Source organism: Carassius auratus, chromosome 38 (assembly GCF_003368295.1).
Source record: "Carassius auratus strain Wakin chromosome 38, ASM336829v1, whole genome shotgun sequence".
Classification (NCBI taxonomy): domain Eukaryota; kingdom Metazoa; phylum Chordata; class Actinopteri; order Cypriniformes; family Cyprinidae; genus Carassius; species Carassius auratus.
The window spans coordinates 8,285,755-8,313,619 of record NC_039280.1 but is presented as its reverse complement, the minus strand read 5'-3'; the positions used below and the strand labels follow the sequence as shown (position 1 = coordinate 8,313,619).

At 36.2% G+C, this 27,865-nt stretch overlaps 1 protein-coding gene across 1 annotated transcript in view; it reads left to right on the top strand.

The window, feature by feature from the left end:
* The first annotated feature begins 591 nt into the window (after nt 1-591).
* Nucleotides 592-27,865, top strand: part of LOC113056913 (decaprenyl-diphosphate synthase subunit 2-like) — a 31,125-nt gene continuing 3,851 nt past the window's right edge. The window contains exons 1-7 of the mRNA XM_026223836.1: nt 592-818; nt 10,412-10,546; nt 18,214-18,412; nt 25,034-25,108; nt 26,499-26,660; nt 26,803-26,931; nt 27,414-27,449. Of these exons, the coding sequence (XP_026079621.1) occupies nt 592-818; nt 10,412-10,546; nt 18,214-18,412; nt 25,034-25,108; nt 26,499-26,660; nt 26,803-26,931; nt 27,414-27,449 (963 nt within the window). The remainder of the gene's footprint in view (nt 819-10,411; nt 10,547-18,213; nt 18,413-25,033; nt 25,109-26,498; nt 26,661-26,802; nt 26,932-27,413; nt 27,450-27,865) is intronic.

The following is a 27,865-nucleotide window of genomic DNA, read 5'->3' as shown; positions in this document are numbered from 1 at the left end:
AATTTGGCAGATGTCAGGTTAGAAAAGTTGACTGTGTCTGTGACTTTGCCAAAAAATAAATACATAAATAAATAAAAAAACCTATGATGAGAACAAAGATCTGCTGTTTCAGTCGACTAATAAAATAAAATAAATGTAGTTTCTGATTTTCAAACAGACTGGTTTTCACGTTTTCACTTTTCCTTCAGTTTGTTATTCGGGCTTTGGTGACGAAGGGGTTAACCGCGCATTCTTTACGACAAGCCGTAAACTGATGCGTAAAAGATGGCGACCCGGTACAGCTGTCAAAACGTGAGAGTTTAGTGTTGTACAACTAGACACCCAGAAACCTGCACGGACTATCGGTTTGGACTAATGCACTTGCATTGACTAAAGACCATCGCTCGATCAGTGGAGGCGACTTCTGTGTAAAAGAAGACGATGTTTTCTTCCCTAAGGAGGTGACATTGGGAGGACAGAGGCTGCTGGATTTGACACTAAATAAGTAAAAGAGCGTGTCAGATCTCTGGTGTGAACTTCAATCTGAAAGTATCTATGAACATTCATACATTTAAATAACTGGTCTATCATTTTTGGGGTTTTGTTTTTAAAATGGCTTGGAGGTCACGGCTCTCTTACATTGGATGGAGGCATCTAAGTATTTTTTCCAACCCATCTCCGTCTAACTGGACTAAAGTGGTGTCTGATGCTGAAAAGATCGTAGGATATCCAACTTCATTCATGAGTTTGCGCTGTTTACTCAGTGACGAGCTCAGCAATGTGGCCATGCATGTCAGGAAGCTGGTGGGAACAAAACACCCTCTGCTCAACACCGCCAGGTACTGGGTTACATTTACAGCATGTCTTTTCTGATATCTAGGTGTGATTCCTTCTGTTTAGTCGGATCTATTAAATGAATCTGTCAAACTGGTTTACAAAACAAGTCTGAACAATTTGATCATAAATCAGTTCAAGTGATTCTTAAGTTAGTTGACTCATTAAACTGAGACCAGATTGTTAATTTAAACATTAGTTACATTAATAGCTGGTTATCACAAATAAATGTTACAAATAAAACAAATGCTACAAATAAAAAACATACTGGAACCATACGACAGTTTTATTGACAAGCATGTGAAACGAGTTGTAATAAACTGCATATTATTATAACGTGCAGTAATAGGCTTATAAATGTTTGAGCACCAAACCATCATTAGAATGATTTGTGAAGGATCATGTGACAGACTGGACTGGAATAATGACTGCTGAAAATTCAGCTTTACCATCACAGGAATAAAGTACAGTTCAAAATGTATTCAAATAGGAAACTGCATTAAACTGCTTTAAAATAATATTTAAAGTATCAATATAAAAATTATATCTGACAGTACTTCTATTTTATTGCATTTTTAACAATTTTAACCAAATAGAGCTGAGCATAAGAAACTAATATATATATATATATATATATATATATATATATATATATATATATATATATATATATATATATAAGTAATAAAAAAAAATAACAACCCCAAACTTTTGATCTGTAATCTGGACAGTTTTATCAACACACAAATGAAACCGAACTGATTGTAATAAATAGGAATATTATTACAAAGTTCAAACATTTTTCAGGTAAGATATTAATTTTAGTGCTTTACTGTAAATGCACATAATAAGAAACTGCAAGAAACTGAAATGGGACTAAAAATGCTGTTTAACTTATTTTGATTTTTTTAGAGCACATAAATATGCCATTCCAGTGTCAGCGACCATGAAGTGACGTGAAACAATTTTCTTTGTTCAAATGAACCAGTTCACGGAATTAAATTGGATTTATAGTAACTATCTATGTATCTAGTTTCCTTGTAACATATCTAGTGTTAATGAGGCCAGTTTTTTTTCTTTACATGGATAAGAGTTAGTTAATGATTATTGATAAGGTCACACTGAAATTGCTGGGTAACCTCTTTAGAATAATCTGGCATGTGACCCAATTTATGTTAATGAAACCAAGCTTTCAGCATAGTAGCATTTCTTAACTGATTTCCAGACTAGTGCCAGTATGCTATCATTTGCACTTCAGCCGATCAGTTCTTTCTAACATAACCTGATCAATATTCATGATTCATAATTTTGTATTCAATATTCACTCACTTGAATATCACCTGCTTATAGTGATGCAGATCATTAACATAAGCAGCTCTCAGAGGATAAATTAAAAGACCACATGGACCTTTATAGTCTTGGTGAGATTACACCCTGCAGGAACTGCTGGGTAATCTGCAGTCCCGACCTGTTCAGTTTGTTTATTGAGAAACAATACAAGTCAAGTCGCTTTAATAAATCAATAGGATGGTTTATGTTTTCTTGTAATCCCTCTCAATATAGTCCTATATTTAAAGCTGTTTTATTGAAGCAAAAGTGTTTTTAGTGCAAGTCAATACATCTTTGTGGCACCCCCATGCACCTTTTTTTAAGTAGGTTAATGAAAAGTGAAAGGATTGCATTTAAATGAAAGTGTTTGTACAAATTGTACAAATTGTACTTTTCAGACTAGCCCAGTTAAAGTACATTCATTGAGCTTGTAAGGCTTAAAGGGTTAGTTCACCAAAAAATGATAATTATGTCATTAATGACTCATCCTCGTGTCATTTTAAACCCGTAAGACCTCCATTCATCATCGGAACACAGTTTAAGATATTTTAGACTTAGTCCGAGAGCTTTCTGTCCCTCTATTGAAACTTTGTACGGTATACTGTCCATGTCCAGAAAGGTAAAAAAAAACATCATCAAAGTAGTCCATGTGACATCAGAGAGTCGGTTAGAATTAGTTGAAGCATCGAAAATACCTTCTTCCGGGTCTGTTGTGAGTGTGCGCCCTATAACAAAGATAACACGTCAGCAGCGTCGTACGTCAACAGTCACAGCAGTGTTGTGAACGCGCTCACAACAGACTCGGAAGAGAAGACAATGCTGAATAAAGTCATAATTTTTTTTATTTTTGGACCAAAATGTATTTTCTATGCTTCAACTGATTCTAACTGACCCTCTGATGTCACATGGACTACTCTGATGATGTTTTTCTTACCTTTCTGGAAATGGACAGTATACCGTACACACAGCTTCAATGGAGGGACTGAGAGCTCTCGGACTAAATCTAAAATATAGTTATTTGTTTAACATTTAATGTGTGCAGCATTTGGAATATAATTTTCTTTAACTAGTGGGTAAATAAAGAAAAAGTATATTGAATCATGTTGTAGTTGCATTTTCAAGTTGATTTTCAAGTTTTTTTGCTAAATCGCCCTTCCCTTACCGTAAGACCTTCTTTCATCTTTGGAACACAAATTAAGATATTTTTGATACATTCCGAGAGCTCTTTGACCCTTCCATTGACAGCAAGGGCACTACCACAATCAGGGTCCAGAAATGTAGTAAAGACATCAGTAAAATAGTCCATCAGTAGTTCAACCGTAATTTTACGAAACTACAAGAATATATTTTTTTGTGCACAAAGAAAACAAAAAGAACAACTTTTTTCAACAATTCTTCTCCTCCTCATTCAATCTGCTGTAGTCTTGCTTCCATTTTGGGTAGTATCACTATGCTGACGCATGACCGTGTTGACGTAAACAGCAGCTCAATGCGCATGCATTGTTTACACGAGGTGGAAGAGCACACATGCATTGTGGTCCTCTCCAAAATGGAGGCGAGTCTCAGCAGACTGGATGAGGAGGAGAAGAATTGTTGAACAAAGTTGTTATTTTTGGTTTCTTTGAGCAAAAAAAGTTATCTTGCAGCTTCGTAAAATTACAGTTGAACTACTGATGTCACATGGACTATTTTACTGATGTCTTTACTACATTTCTGGCCATTGATTGTGGTAGTACCCTTGCTGTCAGTGGGAGGGTCAAAGAGCTCTCGGAATGCATCAAAAATATCTTACTTTGTGTTCTGAAGATAAACGAAGGTCTTACAGGTTTGGAACGACTTGAGGGTGAGAAATTAATGGCAGGATTTTCATTTTTGGATGAACTATCCCTTTAACCCCTACGTTACTTCAAGGAGATTGACCCTGGAAGTAAAATACTTAAAAGGCACTTTTTTTTTAACTAGCCAAATTAAATGGCCAAATCAAAGCTGTCTCCCCCCAGTGGCTGCCCTTTACAGTTCCAGAGACAGACAGCCAGCCCACTCTGTCATACTGAAGATCAAGTGCGTTTCTGGACTTTTCTTTATTATAGCACTATGTCTGCTTTTTATACTGCTGTGAGCTGTACTTTGTTGCTATACATAAAGTCCATGCATTATGCTATGATGTTTTTGTGTAAATATCTGATCATATTCTGATTAGTTTTCAGTGACAATACAGTTTTTAACAGTCAGAATCATTGGACATAAATGGATTTTTTTTCTGAGCCAAAATTGACCTGCAAACAAAAAATAGGATTTACAAATTAAAATAAATAAACAAACAAAAAAAAAATATCTTGTTCAACCAAATGTAAAATTCTGTCATCGTTTACTCGTTTCAAACTCGTATGACTTTATTTCTTATGTGGAACACAAAAGATGACTTTTTTGAAGTTGTTAACCAAACAGTTTTGGTGACCGTTAGGTTCCATTGTATGGATGAAAACACATAAACATCATCTTTTATGCTCTTTAGAAAAATAAGGTCATACAGGTTTGGAACAACATGAGGGTGAGTAAATGTTGACACAATTTTCATTTTTTGGTTGAACTACCCCTTGAACTTTTTTTCACCTGAGCGCTGTCCAACTGAATGACATACAGAAAGTTTTAAGAGGAAATAAAGACTGAGTGTTTGTGTGTGTGTGCGTTTGGTTTTAGAGAGAGAGACGAGTTTGGGAACCCAATCCGGCCCATCCAGACGACAGTGTTGGAAACAGTAGCCCAAGGGTGTAATAACCTATACACCTAAATCTGATATGACAATCCATTTGGGAGGGGACCCTGTCTTCTCCCCTCAGCGTCAGTGCAGATTCAGCCGTCTCCTAAGACGCGCCAAAGATATTTATATGCACAATTGCAGGCTGGCGAGTCAGCCAGTGCCAGCTCACGTTCCGCTTCGCCTTTCTGTTCATTCTTAAAAAAAAACACAGACCTCAGCGAAGTTCAGAGCAGTTTGCGGTTGCGGTAAGATCTTGCGGAGATGTCCGTGACACGTCAGGGGAAGACCTTCACAGTTCCACACACATACAGAGGCCCTGTGACAGGTGTTCTCACTGAGGTCCTTTATGGCAGGGTTTTTCAGTCGTTTATATACGGACCCCAAATATAATCATTCTCATGTCAGGGACACCCCATCCTAAATTTAAAAGGCATCTATATGGTTTCTTATATGAAAAATGAACATAATAAATGTATTGTATAAATGAATAAAATAAATTTATTCTGAAATTATGTAATTAAAAAAAAACATACTTCTTATAATACTGCACTGTATTATTTTTTATTTATTTACTTTATTTAAATATCCTTTTTTATATATTTTTTTCCTCCAAAATGTTTTTACAGACCCTCACTTTGTAAACCTCTGCTCTTTGGTACTTATTAGGGCCACCTGTAATAATTTTGTCCCAGTCTATGTGTAAAGTGACAACCCAGCTGCATACACACATAATATTCCAGGCGAACAGAGTGCAGTGATGTAATGTCACATTTTCCTGATGACATCATTCGCTGTGGCGTTTTGATTGATAATTACAGCTTCTTTGTTTTCTTAGTTATTAGTTGAGTTCAGCTTATTTAAAAAAAAGACTTTATCTCCTAAACACTGATTGTGAATTAAAACTATTCAAAATGCTTGTCTGTAAACATGTACATATGCTTATAAATATGCTAATATGCTCATCCAGTCATCTGAGTGGCCCATTTACATTTATGCACAGACATTCATCCACCTGTATCTGGTGTCAAAAAAAAAAAATGTTTTAACCTCACATAGCAACTTAGAAATGCACTGCTCACAGTGGAAGATGCGGGGGAAAAAGCCCCATAAAAAAGCCCCGTAGGGGACAAAGACACATGTTTTCATTGGCTAATCAAAAAACAGTGTTGTGTGTGAACAGCCCCTTTGAATGTTTCACACATATTAAGTGTACTTCACTGCACACTCCTTATTCGTGAGGGTCATAAACACTTTCCAGCTGGTCTGTAAGGTTCCATCACTCTTTTATTCCCTCTTTCCAATCATTTCTTATCACCACTCGTCTTGTTTTAATGACTCCCTGCTCCTCCCTTTGCAGTAGTGAGTTTGTGATTTAATGATGTGTGTGTTTGTGTGCATGTTTTGAGATGCAGTTTCTGTCTGATTGAGTAATGGTGTGTGTGTTTCTGGGTGGTGGATGTGACTAGATTATTTGGATGCGATCGCTGTAGTTTGACCTTTGTGTCAGTATATTTTTTAAATGTTAGGTGAAGCCTTTTTGGGCTGGTGGACAGGAGGATGTTAAAAACCTGATGGTTAAGGGGTCCTTCATATGGTATAAATGAGCACTGCATTTACATTGAGTGCGAGAAATCAAAAATCAGCTCATTATAAAAAAACCAACAACATATGGAAAAACATGTTTACGTGAGATTTTGAAATAACCTTTTTTAAAACATAAACAGACATGCAAAAAGAAATGATACATACACAAGATAAAAATACTACATAATAAGTAAATACTATAATAATATATAAATATACTGGCCACTGAAATCTGAGTAATGGGGGTGTGCTGATCAGGTTTCGCTTAAACCATTTATAACCTTTACCTGATAAGAATACATTTTAAGGGGTTTACATGACCTGAACAGTATTGGGTTATTATTAAGCATAATCTATGTAAGATGATATATGTAACCACACTCATTGATTCTCCAGTTATCAGCCACTTTTATATATTTCCATCCAATCTCGGATATATTCCTCGTTTGTACCTTATATGTCTCCAGTCTCTTCTTTATTCTATCATTCTGTCATGATATGTCGTGCCCACCCCTCTCTCTCTCTCTCTCTCTCTCTCTCTCTCTCGCTGGGCTGTTTGGTAGTGGGCGTGTCTGGGTGTCATCTCATCTCGATTACCACAGTTGTGATTCATGACAAGTGACTCTCTGCCTGGAGACGGGATTACAGCCCTTGTCGTCACTGGAACTGCATTGTGCCTCATTGCCCGGCAACCAGAGACGATTGTAGCCCTGGAACGCTTGTGATGTGTACATCCTCTATGACCTGCACCCCTATATTAGATTATTATCAGTCTGGATTTAAACTTTCTATTGCTTTGTCTTCACTGTGCACACAATTTTCCAATGGAACTCTCAGTTAGTGCATTTTAATGACTCTGTTTATCAGACAATTCACTTCCTAGTTGATACAGCTCAGATGACTATCAATCACTGAACAGTAGGCTATCATAAAACTATAAGGGCCTTTACAAAGAACACGTTTTTGGATTCCATTGCAGTGGATTCCACCTTTGTGCTTATGTGTATTGTGTACTTTTTTTTTTACACGTTCTAAAAACATATGGCGCTCAAGTGAGAAAAATGCAACTTGTCCAGCACCTTGTGTTTTTAAAATCAAAAATGTGTTTTAAGTGAATAATTCCTCAGTGGGCTGTTCACACAAAACACAATTTTTGCATTTTACTGTGCTGCTTTTAAATTCTTCAATCGTGCATATTTTGAAATGTCTCTGAAGGCCATAACCATGTCTTGAACATACTGTTGGGATATCCCGGTATCTATAATAAATTGTATTATACTGTATATATTATAGTACGTACAACACTTTTTAATTAATGCTACAGGATACACTAACTACAGTGAACTGATAAACTGTTATAACTACTGTATTGTACTTTAGTTTTTACAACAGTTAACTGTAGTGTATTATAGTATAATATAAAATATAAACTAAGTACAGTATTGGGTAAAGTGATTTGTATGTATTACCATAGTTGTTATATTACCAAAGCAACTATAGAATTACCACAACAAATTAATTGAAGTACTTTACAGTATAACAGGTTGTTGAATGGTCTCTTACTGTGTTCTTTTTTGATAGCAATGTTAAAAGGTAAGTTTTAAGGTCACTGTTTTTGATATTACACCTTGTTGTAAAATGTAGTATATCTACAACAGATATATTTTTGCAGTAAATATTACTTTAATTTAATTTTGTTTGAAATATAAAAGGATTGGAGGGCGCTCATTTAAAAGGAAAATGTATACATTTAAGTTTTATATTATGGGTAGTCGGCTGTTTTCTCACTTTACTTTAAAAATGAAGTTGGTTTTTTAAAAGTGGTACTTTATGCAAGGGAATTGTCAGTTGAAAATGAAATCTTTATTAAATGTCTCTAAAATGATCAAAATGCAGAATATTTGTTTCAGAGGAAGCATTTTTGCAATTATAAGAAATTATTTGTATTATATGTATATTTTAAACTGATAATAGAGCCAGGTAAAGGGTCTGTGGGGCTGGACGCCTTTGCACAGAACCAACCAGCAACTGTCATGCAGATGCAAATTAATCATGATGTTGAAAGGCAGACTAGCTCATAACAGCGATGACCTCTGTCTCCAAGACCCCCTCGTGGAACTGTGATTAACAAGCCAGCGAGTGTCTTTGTGTGTCTGTTTCCTCCTCCGTAGAGCGAGAGAGAGACAGTGAAAGATGGAGGGATGGGAGGTGAAAAGAGGGCGAGATTGTATTGGAACGACATGCTGGCTCGTTAATATGACATTGTGCATTTCATTTAAACACAATTAGGATATGGTGAGTCTGGACGGTCACACACACATACTAGAAACTTTTATTTTCATAAAGTAGCCAGATGACCGTATTAGTCAAGTTGTAGTTGTAGAGAGCGTTCAAACAGAATATGTTTTTGCATTCCACTGCGCTGCTGTTTTGTTTCTCTATGTAAAAACGCTCCAAATGGATGTCTTTAACTGATGCATTCTTGTCTTGTGCAAGACATGGCATTTTAAAAACACACACAAATTAAAAGATCAACTTTAGACCTTGCAATCTTTCATTTCACTACCTGAAAAAATGTGTTCTGTGTGAATAACCCTTTTATTGAACTAGATTTTTTTAAATATTTTGTAAAGAAATGTTAGTGGTTTTTGGTTCTTGCATGTGCAGAACTCACTAGTTGTTGAAGGTGGCTGCTAGGGCACTGCTATGTGGTTGCTAAGGTGTTCTGAGTGTTTTTGTTGTGTGTGTGTGTTTCTATGTAAAATCTCATATTAATTGCAAGTGTTTTTGGGGCACTACTACATTTGCTAGGGACTTCTGGGTAGTTGCTTATAGCAGTCCATGTGATCCTCTGTGGTTGCATTCTAATGACATAATACAGTTGACAATCCACTCAAGCATTTAATATGCTCACTGAAGTGACTTCTAAATATAAAAGTTTCCACCAAATTCCATCAAAATTTGGTTATGAAAATGTATTTCATCACTGTTACTATGGTTACAGGTGGTATTAATGGCTATGGGGATATACTTTATTAATTCTTTCACACAGACCGTATGCAAGCTGTTCCTGGCCAGGAACAAGATACCACATCTGCCAGTAAATACTGTTATCAATGCTAAACTGTGTGAATATTCTCTGATCCTTAGATACATCTGGAGTCGCTCCTTCAATGCAAGTCTTTTTTTTTATCAAAAGGTTCAGATCCAGACCCATGTTGACCTTCTACCATAAATTTGGAGTTCAGTGTAATTTTTAGGCAGTTAGGAAGAAATATATGGACTTGATTTATAGAATAACATATATAAATGAAAACATTTACTTTTTTATACATGCCTTAAGTGCGTGTATCATTTCAGTAATTCAGTGTGTCTCATCAGCAGTGAGCAGAACACTGCTTTAAAGCAGATCCTGGTGGAACTCTGCAATCTCTAGCTGCTTTTGATCATTATATCTCTTCAGTTAGCTGATGAATCACATTTCTGCTCTTCATGGCACCATTATTTCTTATTCTGAAGGGTCTGATGGGGAGTCATGGCCATCAGCACAGAGTTCTGACCAATAGTTAGCCTGACTCATTAATGGATTTCACATATGACTCAGTGAAAATGTGCAGCTGATGTTGTTTTCTTGGAACACTTACATGTTTTTTGGAAAAACTACAGGAAGTTGTTCTTTTAAATATTGCATCTGCACTTAAGAAAAATAACTATATAAGTATTTTAGTCTATATATATATATATATATGTATGTGTGTGTGTGTGTATATATGTATGTATGTATATATATATATATATATATACACACACACACACACACACACACAAACACACACACACACAAACACACACACACGTACACAAGTACTACTATATGTTTTGTGATATTACATTTTATGTGTTTTTTTTTTTTTTTTTTGATAGAGGATTTGTGTACGACAGCCGGAATAATCTACAGATGCGAGGTCTCATTGTGTTGCTGATGTCAAAAGCAGCCGGTCCATGTCCCAGTACCAGTGACCCGATTCATGACAGTATGGTCAGCGGCATCTACCCAAGGTAACAATACCTTTCTTTCTCTTTTTTTCTTTCTTTTGATTTTTCCAGTTTTTTTCTCAGGGTCATGGGACTCTAACAGTTTGTAGCTTTGGCCATTAATGAGACATTACTGCTACCACACACAGGCTTAGAGAAAATGAGAGCGGTAGGGAGAACAGCCAGAAAGATGTTTGAAAGACAGCAAGAGAAAAAATATGGAGAGGACAAGGACTGTTTGTGTTATGTATGGACATAGCTAGTTTACACATAAGTCCTTAGACTTCAATGTTTTTGCAGTCTATGAAACAAAATTTGATTCATGAGCTTCTAGGTTTCCAAATTATCAACATATTTAAAACTTTGCTGAAACACCTACTAAACACCTAACTTTGCTGCACACAATCTTCTATATGTATCCTGCCCTCTGTTTAATAATGAATACATACTTTGTACAAATGTTTGTAGTTTGAAAATTTGTTCCTCCTCGAATGTCAGCTACACGTTCACTAAATCATAGTACAGTATACCATGAAATCCTGATGTCTCGAAAATGATATAAAACACATCTATATATAAAATTGTCCATACTGTATATATTTAGATACTGACACAATTTTCATAATTTCGTCTCTGTATGCCACCAGAATTGAATAAAAAAAAAACAATCAAGATGAAATTGAAGTGCAGACTTTAAGCTTTAATTCAAGGGGTTGAACAAAAATATAACCATATGCTTTGGAATTACAACCATTTTTATACCCTTTGACTCCTTTGCAAGCAATGACTGCGTTAAGTCTGACTTCAGTTGTTGTTGTTTTTTTATTGGTCTTTCTGCATTTAGTTTTGTCTCCAGCAAGTGCAATGCACGCTCAATCGGGTTGAGATCAGGAGACTGACTTGGCCATTGCAGAATATTCAGTTTTTTTTAACTGCTTCTTGCTGTACGGTTTGGGTCATCGTCCATGTGTGTACTATGATGCGCCATCCAATCAACTTTGTGTATTTGGCTGAATCTGGGCATATCAGATTGAGTATATCCCTATACAATACATGATCTGTTCCAAGCCTTCTCCATACTTTTTTCTTCCTGTCATTATTTTACAGGTTGATCTTCATTTCAGCCGTCCAAAGAATGCTTTTCCAGAAGCGGTCAGGCTTCTTCTTCTTCTTCTTCTTCTTCTTTTTTGGGAAAATCTAATCTGGGCTGGTTTGCAGCTTGGGGTGAACCCACTGTATTTGCTCTGGTAAAGTCTTCTCTTGATTGTAGACTTTGACAGTGACATGGCTGCCTCCTGGAGATTGTTCTTCACTTGGATGGATGTTGTAAAAGGGTTTTTCTTTATCATGGAGAGGATCCTCTGATCATCCGCCACTGTTGTGGACTGATGGACATCCAGGCCTTTTTTTTTTTCTCAGAACAAACTGTTGATTTGGCCACTCCTAATGTTCCTGCTATCTCTCTAATGGATTTGTTTTGATTTTGCAGCCTAACAATTGTTTTTTTTCGCTTGCAAGGAGATCTCCTTTGACTGAATAATGTGGATTCACAGCAACAGCTTCCAAATGCAAATATTACACTCAGAATCAACTCCAGACCTTTTACCTGCTTAATTTATGTAGAAATAAGGAAAGAATAGCCCACGACTGTCCATGACACAGCTTTTGAGTCAACTGTCCAATTACTTCTGGTCCCTTGAAAAAGGGGGGAGGTACATATTAAAGAGCAGTAGTTTCTTAACCTTTCCTCCAATTTTGATGAGAATACCCTCAAATTAAAGGGTGTGCACTTTAAGCCCATTCATTATATAACTGTAAGTTGAATATGTTTTGGTCAGCAGCTAAAATAATAATGATTGTGCCTGTGTCCAAATGCTTTACAGGGTTCAGTTTTCCCTCAGTAGATAATTGTAAATGATCAGGTCAAAATACAAATATTCCATGCAGTCTCTCAAGGTCATGGAAAGTCATACTAATTTCAAAGGAATGCAATCAAAAAATATACCATTACCTTCTCTGCTGCTCTGCGGAGAACGCTTCGCAGTCCATGAAACAAATCTAATACACTTGTGAGGTATTACATTACAGTGGACACTGTTTGTTAAAGTTGTCTTCAACTCTTTAAATAAAGTTTGTCTGCTGAAATCCACACCCTGATGAAGGATCTTCTAGCCGCAATGCATTAGTTGTGATTTTATAAAGTTGTGGCTGTATTTTAATATAGCCGTTTTATTATCATACCTCAATTACACTGTTTTAAAGCCCGCCGTCAGTTTTAGATATAGGATAGCATGTCAGTTTTAGGAGTATAGCATGTCACACCGCAGGACATGTCAATTTCCCAAAAGTATTCAATGTCAGCAGCATATAAGTGTTTGGTTGTGTGTGTTCGGAGGTGGGAAAGGTGGGAAAGGTGGGAAAGGTGGAGAAAGATGAATAAAAAAAATGTAAAAAATCTCCAGGCATCAGGTTTAGAGAAGTTTTTCATTTGGACACCTTGAAAGCTACAGGCTGCTGAAGATTTTATTTCGGAAACAAAGGGGTTCACATTTCACCTGAGGCCAATTATAAATCTAGCCTTTTTCTCTTTCCATAAGTGAAAGTGGAAAAAAAGAGCATGACATTTGTTTTAAAAAGGTAGCATTGAACTCGGAGAGAACAAGGTTTATTGGAAAACAAGATCTATGGTAACCGTGTTGCATAGTCAGATCATCGGAAACAGGATATGAAAGTGTGTAGAGTAAATTATGTCCAGTAAGGACAAGAAATTGACACACACGCAGCACACACACTTGTGCATCCACTTCCACCGCTGTGCCTCAGAAAGACTCTTGCTCTAAACAGGCTGGTGTGTGTGTGTGTGTGTATGAGTTCTTTGGCTGCAGTGCCAGGGAGTTACCAGAAGCGGCTGTTGTACTTGGCAGTGTGTGTGTGTGTGTGTGTGCGCAAGCTGTCTGAATGAACTCTTTCTCTCTCGCTGAGCAGGGAAAGAGATTGTCAAAGCAAGTGAGAGGAGGGGACCGGCTATACTTCGCTATACTTCTCTGTTTTTTTCTGCGCGTTTTCTTGCTTCTACATCCCCACGTTTCCCTCTAAACAGGATGTGACATCATACTTCCACAGCTGGGAAGTGGGTGTCATGGAAACAAGATGGCGATGTAGTTGCCCTGAGACTTGTAAGAGTCAAGGCTGACCCATTGTGGTTGTGTGTGTGTTAAAAAGGGTGAGGTGATTGATGGTGAAACATGCACACACACAATTACCCACATTTAAAGGGATATTTTACCCCAAAATTGCATTATTTACTCCTGTTTGACTTTTCTCTTCTGTGGAAAAAGTGAATTTGTGAAAAAAATTATGGTTGTTCTTTTTAATTTAATTGACATCAATTAGAACTCAGCCTGTGAAGCTCTAGAAAATCCACTAAAAAGCATAACAGGTCGTCCATGACTGTCCATGACAGCATGTCTTCTAAATCATCTAAGTAGTCCCAAATTTAAAAGAGAAGAGAATGATGTCAAACATACATCTGAATTAATCCGACATTCTTCTGAATCTGATCTTTTTCAATGAATCACTTGAACTAGTTTATGGATGAATCGTTCTGAATGAATCATTCTGTTCAGTTCACTGATTCATTGATAAAGATTTAAGAGAGCAGTAGTAACTCTTTGTTCATGGATCAGACGTTCTTATAAATCAGACCTTTTTATTGTATCAGTTGATTTGGTTTACAATGAATGATACATTTACAGTCTGACTAAACTGTTTGACTAACTGACAAATAGATAAAAAATTCAATAAAGAAGTAGCAAGGATTTGTTCATGAACCAGACATTCTTCTGAATCAAATCTTTTGATTCAGCTGATCTGGTTCACAGTGAATGATTCATTTATATTCGGATTGAACCATTTCATTTACTGATAAATATTTAAAGAATCCGAGATTCTTTCCAATCTTATTTTTTCAATGAATTATTACAATTGGACTGAACTGTTAAACTCCGTGATCCAGTTAATGGTTTACTAGAGGGGAATTTAAAGATGAAGCACACATTAACTGGACCGCTTCATGATTATTGTTCTTTCAAGCAGAAGAAATGTTAAAGTTTCTCTTTGTGTCTTCAGCAGAAAAACAGAAGTTTTGATTTGAAATGACATGAGGATGAGTAAAAAAGAAACATGTCTGTGGTAGTTTTCTCTTTCTGACATATAGAGCTTTCTTCTTCCTCCCTGTCTGTATTTTTCTCTTTCTTTGTCGGTTGTCTCTCTTTCCTTTCAACTTCTCCCTTCCCTCTCTGCTCCGATGACACCTTTCGCTCTCTCGTTCCTGGTTAGAGGTGTGTTTGACGGTGGTGATGGATGAATTGCTGTGCTGCTCTCCTCCTCCTTGACATGCAGCATTTGTAAAATGTCCCATCAAGGCACTTTCTCTCTCTCTCTCTCTCTCTCTCTCTCTCATGTACACACACACACACACACACACACACACACACAGTTCTGTTCACTTCTGACAGAAATGCTCATGGTTTGGGGGTGTGTGTATGATCGCATAAATGCATGAGTGCATCTCGCTGAGAGAGACGTCTGTTTGAATGATTGCTCGACAGTTCTTCTAAGGGATGTGTGGAACAAGAGTGTGACATTCAGCAGACTTTGGCTGTGTCTGAAAGCTGAAAATAAGCATTGTACAGTGTCCATGTTTGCTCGGTTATCTCCTAAAGTCCCCCTTGAATTTGTTTTAGATCATTAGTTATCATGGTATCCTGGAAGCCTGTCTCGTTCTTAAGGTGGTACATGCAAAATGCAACATGTTTAGTCACTATCTGGGTTTCCATTCACAAGTCTTAATGCAAATTTTAGGATAAAAAAAAAATGCTGAATGGAAAGACCAACATAAAAAGTGAATGAAAAATGTAAGATGGTTACATTGATTAATTAGAAGAAATGCACATATACTATGATGGAAAAACAACAAATCTAAGATTTGCTTCAGAGAATTTCTTTTTTTTTTGCACCAAATTCCCTTAAAGAGATGGATTTTTTTGCAATATTCAGATTTCTGACATAATTCAGACATAATCTAATTCAATTTATGAGAGCAGATGTTTCACTACAAATGAAATCATACACTTTTTTTTTTTTTTTTTTTTTTTACAGTTTTTTAACAATATTACTTATTTTATTCAGCTAAAATATTGGACGAGAATTTCGAATTTAGAGACCGCTTTCAAAAGTATAAAAAATCTTACCGAACCCCCATAATTTTGAATGGTTTTCATTTTTAATATATATGTCATACTGTAAACTGAATAGCGCAGACTGAACAGAAAAAGAGTCTTATTTAGTGCTGGTAGTTATATAGGTGGTTTCTGTGGTGTTGTGTGTGTGTGTGTGTGTGTGTCCTGTGTTAAGAGCTGAACTCACATTATAACGAGTTTAGAAGTAAAGCCATCTCTGATCTTTCATTAAAACATCTTCTGGCCTAGATAGTGACAGTGTGACAGCTTTAGTGATGCTTTTGGTCAACTGACATCTTGACCTCCAAGGTGATCTGCTGTGAGCTTGCAGGCACACGCTCCACTGAGCTTCAGGGTTAAATTGGCAGAGAAAATGGAGCAGACAGAGAAAGGGGGCGTGTCAGGGGGAGGAACCCCTCTGCGCCATGGCATCGGTTGCTATGCAACTGAGTTCTGAGGCTATTTATACTCCCTTTGCTGCCCCTCCCACTGACTTCAAAAAAACCGTAGACGGCATAGCTGCAGATTTGGGGGAAAATTAGATTTCGATTCAACTCCGGCTGTCTGCACACAGCCAAAACACTGCAGCCAGTCCAAGAATGAAGGAGACAAAGACTATAGAAAACTATTCATTCAAAAACACTAGTTACAAATATCACCACTATTACTAATGAGTGGCCAAATCAGCAACTCAATACTGGCAGCTGCAAGGTGTTGAGAAGGACACACAGACACACACACACACGCGCCTTGGCCACATTCACATTGCAGCTAAAGGGACTGATGAGAACTTTTAAACGTGGCATTAAAATAGTCAAACTTGGCATGCTAATCTTAACTAAATAAATGGAGTCAATTATCATGAACCTGATGTTCCGTGGAGGCTGCCGTGAAATTATACATCAATTAAGAACAAGGGCGAGGAGGCGGACAAGGGCCTAAATTGTATTATTGGCATTCTGTGGACTCATTGTCTTCCACACTAATGGAAATGAAGCATGTCACTGATAGTGAATGATTAAGAATGATAAAACCTGTATTATATTAGACTGTTCACACTGCATTCTATTTTTTTTTGTATTCCTAATTTTGTGATTACATTTTATTTTTGTATTTGTAATTAATTCATCAGTTTACTATTTTATAAAGCTGAATTAAAATTTCATGTACTTTGTGCTGTTCATGTTGTATTTTAAATATCTTTTTATTTATTTGTTCTTTTTAATTTAGTTTATTTTTCAGTTTTTAAATTTAGTTAATTAAAAAATAATATATATATATATCTTTTTTTTACACATTTAAAGCACTTTAGGGCAGTATTTTTAAATGATTTATTTTGTTTTTAGTCCTTTTTCATTTTAATTAAGAATGTTACATATGAAAAAAAACAGAACCGTGTCCCTGTGTGTACATAGCCCTGAAAACTTTTTCAAGGTCTGAGATCACAAACCTGTTCTAGAAAACAACTTTTGATATGTATTTATAGTCAACATAAAATGCCATTCATTATTCACTATGCATTTTGCTTCCAGAATCAGATGCATTTCTGAGTTTAACAGGATATTCATTGAGCAAAATGTTGGGATGGACTTCACTGCATCCATCAAAATTTGATTAGGTTTGCAAAAAGTAGATGTTTAATATTTACCAAGATAAAAAAGACAAGTAAGAACCCTGCAACTCTTGACCTGAGATGATAGATAAATACAATTACACTTCTTTAAAGTATGTTTGAGTTTCCCCAGTAATCCTCATCCATTGTAATCCACATCGACATCTCAGATCTGTTTGTACCCGTGTCAGCTGAAGTGAAACTGACCGGGATCGGTGGCTGCGTGGACAAGAGAGCTCTGCACAATAGGGATGATTGAGCCCAGGAGATGGCCCATTACAGAACAGCATTTAATGACAACAAGAATTATTGCAGTGCTTTGTAATTACCCAAGCATCGACTGTGTGTGTGTGTGAGCAGAAACGGCCACAGTGATTCTCTCACATTGCCAAATTCAAGAGAATCCCTTCATCAAAGATGCTTTTTCTTCAGTCTCTCACCCTCTTTTCTTCCCATTTCTCTCGCTCTCAGGGAGGGGTAAGTGGTCATCAGCACTAACGTCTCTCTCTTGTGTCTGGAAGGTGGTTATCGCTGAGACCTCGATGGTCCAAGCTGATTATGGTCCTGAATCCAGCAAATCAACATTTGATTATAACGTCTGTGTGATGGCGCTGTGATAATTGGGCTCGTCTGATAATCAGAGGCAGTTGGTATTTTGTGAAGTGCATTATGGTCACCAGGACACTTGACACTCTCTCTGGTCTATTTGTTCTGCAGAAGAACGTTTGGGCTAAAATCACTCCCTTTCCATATAAAGTGTGCTGTAGCATCTGGGACTGTTTATAGATCTAATACCCTCTCAGAATCACAATATTTCTCTCTTTCTGTCTCTATGTCAGTCAGAGGAACTTGGCTGAGATCACGGAGCTGATTCACACGGCCTTCCTGGTGCATCGTGGGATTGTGAATCTGAAGGAGTGGACAAACTCCGATGGCCCCCTCAAAGACATGCAGTTTGGGAACAAGATGGCTGTTCTGAGTGGCGATTTCCTGTTGGCCAATGCCTGCACGGGATTGGCCCAGCTCAATGACACCAAGGTACTAAATGAATGCTGTGAGAAGTCTCTTCGCTTGTTCCATGCCCAGTACTGAAAGAAACCCTGCTTTGAGTTTGCTGTTGTAAAATTTGAGCCAAAATAATAATCAGCACACATTTTCCTAGCGACAGTATTAACATTATCATTTAAAGGGTTGAGAATAGTAAGATAAAAAAATAATAATCATGAATTAATGCTTTTATTCAGCAGGATTACATTAAATTGATCATTTGAAGACATTTGTAACGTTTTAAAATATCTCTGTTTCAAATAAATGCTTTGCTTTTGAACTTTCAATAACATCAAGAATCTTGAAACAATGTATCAAGGTTTCTAGAAAAAAATTTGAAGCACCACAAAAAATAATTCTACATAGATGATAATAAAAACAGTTTCTTAAGCACCAAATGAGCAAATTCAAATGATTTCTAAAGGATCGCGTGACAGGAAATTTCAACTTTGCCATCAAAGGAAAATTAAAATAGTTATTAGAAATAGAAAACATTTATTCAAAATTGTAATAATATTTATAAATATTGCTATTGTATGTTTGACCAAATTAATTTTAAGTTAGTGAACATGTTTTCTTAAAAAAAAAAAAAAACTTTTCAGTTGTACTGTAGTGAAGATGAGGACATAGATTTCAGTTGTTATTAACAATATACGGTATTTTAAAAAAATATAAACGTGGACCGTCCATTATTTCTAAAAGACAAGGGAAGTGTTTTTATTTACTTGTGTTTTTTTTTTTATTTATTCATTTAGTATTTGAAGGATTAAGAAATTATTACTATGAATAATTTATGCAACTGAGAACATTCCTATAATCCCCATATAGAGGTTTTGTCAGATTTAGCTTACTAATATTTCTGTACCAAATATTTAAATAAACACATCTCTTCATGCTGGAGGTGTGAGCCACTTTTTTCCATCACATTTGTGTTTTTATGCAAAAGACAAAAAAAATTCACTGGCATCTGACATCCTTCTCAAAGACTTTGTTCTCCACGCTGTACCCTGTGTGTGTGTCCTCTCTTGCTAATTTCCATACACTTGCATTCTCCCTCATTCTCTGGCGCTCTTTATATGTGTGTGCGCGAGTGTGTGAGCATATGTCTCCTACACCCCTCATTAAGTGTCAGTGTTCTCCTCCAGCTCTAATTAGAGTCGCAGTCAAAGCAGCGTCTAACTGCATGCGGCCAGCAGCCCCACTGCCTCGCCGCGCTCAGGGTTACAGCATCTCACTAGAGCATCTTTTTGAATATCTTACGGTCTTATGAATGACCAGTACAAAACATCAGGACATTTGAGAGCAGCATTTCCCAGCCTATTTTGTGTTATATACCCCTAGAGTCCTATTGACTTTGGTCAAATACCTCTGAAAGGTTGTTACTTTTAACTCATAGGTGCTGTTCTAGCTGCTTGCTACTTAGGCTGGGCTCGAAATTAAAAAAGACCATCCTAGGTTACTGAATTAAAATGCACTACATAGGCAGCAACAATATGCATCATACAAATGTCACAAGAGCTTTGACTTAATTAAGGGATAAATGCATAATATTGGGTAAATAATATATTGGGTGCTTATATATTTTTCATAGTTTAAACTACATTTCAGTAAAGCATGAATGAAAGTGTACATTACTGTTCAAAGGTTTGTGATTGGTAAGATTTGACTGTAACTGTAAAAACATTAACAATATTATCACAATATTAATAATAGTATTCTATTTTAATATACAGTTTTACTCATAAGTTTACATACCCCTTTCCGAATGTGCAAAATGTTAATAATTGAAACAAAATAAGGGATCTTGAAAATGTTTTATTTAGTACTGTCCTGAATAAGATATTTCACATAAGTTGTTTATATATATACTCCACAAAATAATAGCTGAATAATAAAAAAATAAAATAAAAAGGGTAATTGTAACTTTTTATCTGACAATTCAGTTTTTTTTTCTCGCAGTTGCAAGTTTACATCTCGCAATTCAGACTTTTTTCTCAGAAATGTGAGTTTAGATGCCTCAGCTGTGACTTTATAACATGCAATTACGAGTAAAGTCAGAATTGTGAGATATAAACTCTCAATACTTAGAACTTTTCAGTCTTTATTCACCCTCAGAATTAGGACATTAAGGCCCGTTCACACTAAGGACGATAACTGTAAAGATAACGATCAAGATATACTGTAGTTCTAAAAATCGTTCTCAATATTAAAGAATAGCAGAATCCACACTACAACTATAACGAAAAAGACGAAGAGAAATTATATCATTGGAATCACTTTCAAAACTATTTTTCACCAGCCAACGAACGATAAAAAATTGACAGCCAATCAGAATCCGTCCTGCTGTAACGAGCTCAAGAATTTAAAGCGTCAGATGCCCTTGCGCTTAAAAACAGACAATATCGTTTATTGGTGTAGATTTTTGATTAATGTAATGCATTCTTGCTGAGTAAAAGTATGAGTTTTGTTAGAAAATAGAAAAGAAAATATACTGATCCCTAAGTTTTGAACAGTAGTATAATTAATCAACCTTCTCACATCATTTGATTCTAACATTTTATAGATTTACCAAGCTAAAGCAAAATCCTTCCAAAACTTGCTTAAGGACACCTACACTGGGATTCACGGTTTTAGAGGAAATCACTTGTCATATCATAATATTAACTGACTAAGTAAAAAGGGATTTGCACTACAAACCCTAACATTTCATCTCTCTATGTCTGGGTAACACACACAGACACACTCAGATGCACTAAGCGGGAGTATGCTGACAGGATCTGTCACCAAGTGCGGCTCTAGAATGCAGCTCTCCCCATGGAGGAAAACAAACTCTTTTCCTTCTGCATAGCCTCAGACATACACACGCACACCCGAGCTCACTTTAATGCGTGCATGAGCGGACATGGAAATGACTGCAAGGCATTCAGATGATCAGCAGATTTTTGCGACTAATATAAATAACAGATTCTGTGTTTTTTTTTGCTTAAGAGGAGCTCAGCATTCAGACAGCCAGACATCTTAGTTGGGATTCATACACACCTGATTTTGTCTGAGTGTTTAAAACACATTTTCTTTATGTAGATGGTGTGGTGTAGTATAGTGGGTTTAGGAGTAAGAGTAAGTATTGGTGTGTTCTATAGCACCTCCTGCTGGAAGACAGTGGAACTCTCTCATCCGTTTAGTGTATTTTGATTCCTCAATGTCCGCCTCAATTCTAGTTTAAGGATTTAAGAAAGTTGTAGGTTTATTATTATTTGAATCTTTAACTTTTTTATCTGGTTCTGTCTAAATCTGTGATTTAAATATCACATTAAGATATATTTTGGCTCAATTTGTCACAAATTGACACTGTAACAATGATGGTTTGAACCTTGCTAATGCAAACTTTTTTGTACCTGACAGATAAAGACATGTATACTACAGTTTAAAAGTTTGTGATCAGTAATTGTGTGTGTGTGTGTGTTTTAGAGAAATAAGCTTTTATTCTGCAAGGATTACATTTATAATATAACTAAATATTTCTAATTGAAATAAATGCTGTTCTTTTGAACTTTCTATTCATCAAAGAATCCTGACAAAAATATAATATTTGCCACAAAACAGATGTTTTTTAATAGTTGTTAATAGTTATTAATGGTCATGCAGAATATGTGTTTTATAAATACTAATAAACAGTCAATATGTTATTAATAGGCATGTTAATAAGCAAGTGTTCTTACCAACCCCAAACTTTCACACAATGTTATATATACACTAACACTAATACTAAGTACTAATTCTATACATTTAATTAAAAAGAAATAATATGCAAAATTTAGTTTCAGTGTCGCTAGAAATATAAGTGTGATATATTTTTTAAATTCAGTCGCAATTAGCACGTGTGGACAAAAGGTCATTTTGAGCCTCATTTTTTGTGAACACACACACACACACACACACACACACACACATATACTGAAGAGAGTGTGAGTAAAAATCCTTTTCTTGTGTGAAACTGAACCTGTTGTTCAGCGAAGCATGTTTAAAGCCACACACGCTCTGTTCTGACCCACTGGAGTAGTGACTGACTGACAGGATGCCCAGCCAATCAGAGATCATCTCTTTTGCTGCCAGTCAAACTTCCACAGATGAATTTACAATTAGCAAAAGTGATTAAAAATATATTTTAAGTGCTCCGTTTTTAATAGTCCCTTGATGTAACTGACATTCATCCAGCCAGAACCGCCTGAACGCATCTTCCTCTTAAAGCTTCTGTCTATGTAAATGAGGGCGAGGCCCCTTTGCATTAGCGGTTCAGTTAGCGTGAGCGCATTAGCGGTGGAAATCAGACGTTCCCTCTCCACAGCAAAGCGCTTTTCCCCCCTGATTGATCTGTATTATGTATCGCGGCCTTGAGTGGGATCCTGACTTAGTAGACTGTGTGTGTGTGTGTGTGTGTGTGTGTGTGTGTGTGTGAGAGTGAGAGAGAGTGGGATTCTGGCTCAACACTAGTATAAACGGTAAAGGGATCCGCGAGCGGCTGTCTCCTCTTTCTTCTCCTCACAGATTTGTCGGCGAAACACGACTCCGGCTGGATTTGGGAATGAGACGAGACGGAGGGAGGGCAGTTTATCTGATACTTTCCAAAAAAAGCCCCCCCACCACCACTTCTCTCTAACACAGACACACACACACACACATACACAAACTCACAAGAAAGACACAGACGTACACAAACACACAGTTCAAACACACATGCATTCTCTCACACACACTCACACGTGCACGCTTTCGCGCTTTCATCGTGAAGCCGCACATCTGGCTGCGCTATAGGGGCTCTCTGTCTTCTCTGGGCTTTGGGTAGAGGAGTCAAGTTCCTCACTGTTTCCTCAAAGATCTGGTTACTCAGAGGGCAGAGAGAAAAAGAGAGAGAAGGAAAGAGTGAGAAAAACAAAGTTTGAGAGAGAAAGTTTGGGGAACGGAGAGGAGTAACATAATATTAAATATGAGGAATAGCTGAGTGTCTGGATGGAAGGCCTCTGCTATTCTAGTTCCCTGGAGATTCTGCCTGTGGTCTTATGATTCAACAGGCAGGCCTTTCGGGACACGAGGAAAAAGAATGAAGAAGGGTGAAAAAGAGGTGGAGAATGTTGCCTAGGGCGATGGATGGAAGGGATAGGAAAGCATGTGATTGAATGATAGAAAGAGCTGTCAGTGACTGTCCAGCTGACTGTTGTGGAGTAGATGTAACGGGGTAGCACCCCCCTCAGGAGCACTATAGTTACTACATGAACTAAAGGATACTTTAAAGCAAAACATTTAAAATTCAGACATTATTTATCCAGTCTCATGCAGTTCCAAAACTTTATGACTTACCTTCTGGGGAACACAAAAAATGTAATTTGAAGTATTGTATTGGCTCTTTTTAATTGTACTCAGTGGTGAATAATGCTATGAGCTTACAAAAGTGCAAAAACACTACCAAAGTTTTTTGACTTGTATTAGTATAACTAAAATTTAAGTGGCTATTCACTAATAATCTTCCAATTTACAAACAGATCATTTAGATTTATTTCTGATTAATTTTAAAGATCTGAATCAAAAGAATGATTAATTTTCAATTGTTACTTTACAAACTTCCATTAATATATGAAGTTGAAAATGTTGATTTTTTTTTATTAATTCCTTTTTATCGTTTTTTAAATTATTATTATTATTTGTTATACGAAGAAGTAATTGTATGTGTGTGTGTGTGTGTGTGTGTGTGTGTGTGTGTATATATATATATATATATATATATATATATATATATATATATATATACATATATATATATATATATATACATATACATATATATATATATAATTTATTTATTTATTTATTCAGTTTTTGTTTTATAATAAGCAACAGGGTATATAAATGTTTCCATATACTGTAATTTCAACATAAAGCAAAAATGGGATCTTTTAAAATGCACTTCTCCAATAAGGACTATTGTAATTAGCTGTCCTGTTTTCAAAAAACTCATTAAAAATATCACTTTTTTCGCTTTATGTAGGAATTAAAGTATATGAAAACATTTCTGAGATCCTTTAGGATTGGTCTTTTTATTCTTTAAAACATCATGAGGTTAAATAAGTAGTTTTTTAAAAAGGGATGTAAATTGCTATATTTATGTGTTGCATGTACATATTTGTAGTTCAAGAGAACAGACCAATCAATACTCAACTATCAGATCATTTTTCTCTACTGTACGTGTTGTGCATTTTTTGTGCTGGGAGACGAGTAGACTGTGGTTGTGTGTATTAAAGAGTGGAACAGAATTAAAAATCTTGTGCAGATGTCAGAGTCCTCATTAAAGTCTGTATCCTCTGGACATTGCACTGTTTTGACTGGCCATCTGTTTAATATTTGAAATGTTGCTTATTCTATCTGTCCCTCAGATGCTCTTTCAGAATGAGTGGATGGGGAAAATAGTCTTCCCATATTCCCAAACAGCTCATGTCCTAATAAATACGAATTTCTGAACAGATGGGGCTGATCCGTAATCACCATTCTTATTCGGAGAGTGTTCGTATTTGTGGAAAATATTTATTTAGCCCAAGTGTTATAATGTTATGTTTGTTCTAGGTCGTGGAGCTGATCTCCAGTGCAATCGGAGATGTGGTGCAAGGAATCTATCACGAGAGCTCCACTTCTGCAGAGGTACGACGTTCAGCCGACTGCATTCACCACATATAGCCACCAGTCGCATTCTGTGGGAAACAAACTGTATTGACCAAAGAAACAACAAGAAAAAAGTTTCTTAAGCTCTAAATCAGCTTATTACAATTTCTGAAAGAACATGTGACACTGAAAAATTCAGCTTTGCCATCACATTAATAAATTCTATTTTAAAATATATAAAAGTTGTAGTAATATTTCACAATATTTAACAGTTTTTTTATTCAAATAAATGCACCCTTGGAGAGCATTAGAGACTTCTTTTAAAAAACATTGCAGAACAGAAAAACATCTGTTTATGAAACATTGTCTTTTATTATACTGTCACCTATTTTATAAAAGCAAACACTCAAAGTCATGTGAAATACTGTAAAGCACAACCTCTCTGGTTTATTGCTTTAATAAACATGTGCCATCTATGAGACGTGATATGTGTCATTGCCTAAGATTAGGCTTTATTTTCCTCATAAATTAATTAAAATTGAGTACCAGAGGAATCCTTTTAGTGTTTAATGTTTCATATTCAAAGCTTTCAAAACAAGCTGAGACTGGACAAGCAAAACATCTCCAAACAAGCGAAACACAGACTGACTTAAAACATCTGCAAACCGCTCCCAGTAAATAATGAATGACAAAGTTTCCTGTGTGAGGCGAGGAGGAGGAAAAGTGATGGAGAAGGCCACGTTTATGTGTGAGAGAGAGAGAGATTCAAGTTTCTTTTACCCTTTTTAGAGGAGACGTTTCCGAGCAGATGTTTGCATCGCCTTCCCTCCTTCAGTTTCACCCCCCCCCCACCACCATACCACCGTCTTTTTTATTCTCTTGTTTGATTTAAATCCTTGAATTTTCTAGAAACTTTCTGCTTGCTTGGGATTTGAACAGTCTCAATGTGTTCTAGTTTTCTGTGCTTTTGAGGTTTGTTTATGGTCCATTTCAACTCTCCAAATAATCTCGATAAACAACACCATTTCAAAAAATGTGCGTTTTTAAGTGTAGTCCCTTGATCACAAGAAAACATTAAAAAGTAATATTGTAAAATATTGCCATTTTAAATAACTCTTTTCTATATACATATTTTATGATGTTTTTAATTTATTTGATGCTAAAGCATAATTTTCATTACCCAGAAGTCTTTTACATTATTATCAATGTTGAAAACAGTTGTTCTGCTTATTATATTTGTGGAATCCAAATAATTTATTTGGAATATAAATCTTTTGTAAATATCTTGACTCTCACTGATTAAGTTTGATCTATTTATTGCATTTATAAAAATAAAACTTAATGACCCCAGGCTTTTGAAGAATAGTGTACATCCCAGTATTTATAATACATTAATGCTTATTTAATTGAGTGTTTCTGTATTCTGAAGGAGGGGAGTCTAACAGTTGCATCCTGGGAAGACCAGACATTCCTGTCCCATGGTGCTTTGCTTGCCAAGAGTTGTCAGGCAGCGATGAAGCTGGCCAGACATGGTAACGAGGCTCAGAATTTGGCTTTTCTGTACGGAAAACACCTCGCTCTGGGACACAAGGTGTGTACGCACAGTCACATAAGTGCATTGTGGGCACAAGCTGTTTATCTGTATGCCGCCTCATCAAGTTACACTCTCCTATTTCTGCTTTGTGTAGAAAGCTCATTTCAAAAAATGTGGGTGATGCATGTGTGTTTTGTAGCTGAATTCGGATCTTCAGCCATTCGTGAAGAGCGGGTCAGAACCGGCGGTGTTTAGTTTGGACTCGGCTCCTGTAGTCTTCCACAGACAGATCGTTGGACCTGAGAGATGGCGGCACCAGCTAAAACAGGTAAATCAGAACACTTGCTGCTGTGTGATCTGTGAAATAACCTGGTGAATCTCACATACTGTAATTCACTACTAAAATGTCAATTGAAAAACAGCTTTGCCATCACAAGAATACTTTACATTATAATAACATTTTTAAATAGAATAGAATATATTAAATAGAAAAGAGTTATTTTACTGCATTTTTGATCAAATAAATATAGCCTCGGTAAACATAAGATGCTTCTTTCAAAAACATAACACAACGTTACTAACACAAACTTTTGAACTGTAGTAAATGTGAGATATGTGATGTCTCAAGGCATCTAGCAGTTTTACTGTATTATGTTTGATATTCTAACGGAGCAGACAGTATTTATCATTAATTGAAGTGATTCAATAAGATTTTAGCCTCTAGACTGGTAGCATAAAACCGTTACGGTTCAGATTTCGCTGTGTCAGCATGACGTTCTCTGGATTCACATTTTTCTCTCTTCATTTCAGGTTCAAAATATGGCTAGACAGATTGATTACACAAAGGTAAGCGACTCCTGTTTTTGATTAAGGGAGAGGGAAAACAAAGTAACGAGTGCCTCATACTTATTCAGACAACTTGTGTTTCACTGTAAAAGTGACTTAATCAGTTGATTATTGTCATTAAGCCAATGAAGAAGTGAGATTGTCAATTGAATTCAAGAGAAATCAATCCTCCTGGTCAAACCACTAATCAATGATTTCAGCCACAATCCTTCCGATGAAACATTTATACATTTATGACACAAATCGATTCCCCGGGAGTCATGAAATCATTCCCAGGGTCCCCGGTGTGTATGTGAATGTTTACAAACAAACAGAAATACTGTAGTGAATTAATGTATGATTACTAAAAAAAAAAAATACATTTGAAGTTGTTCATGTTGGTGAAACTTTAAATCGCCTATTAATATGACAAAAAC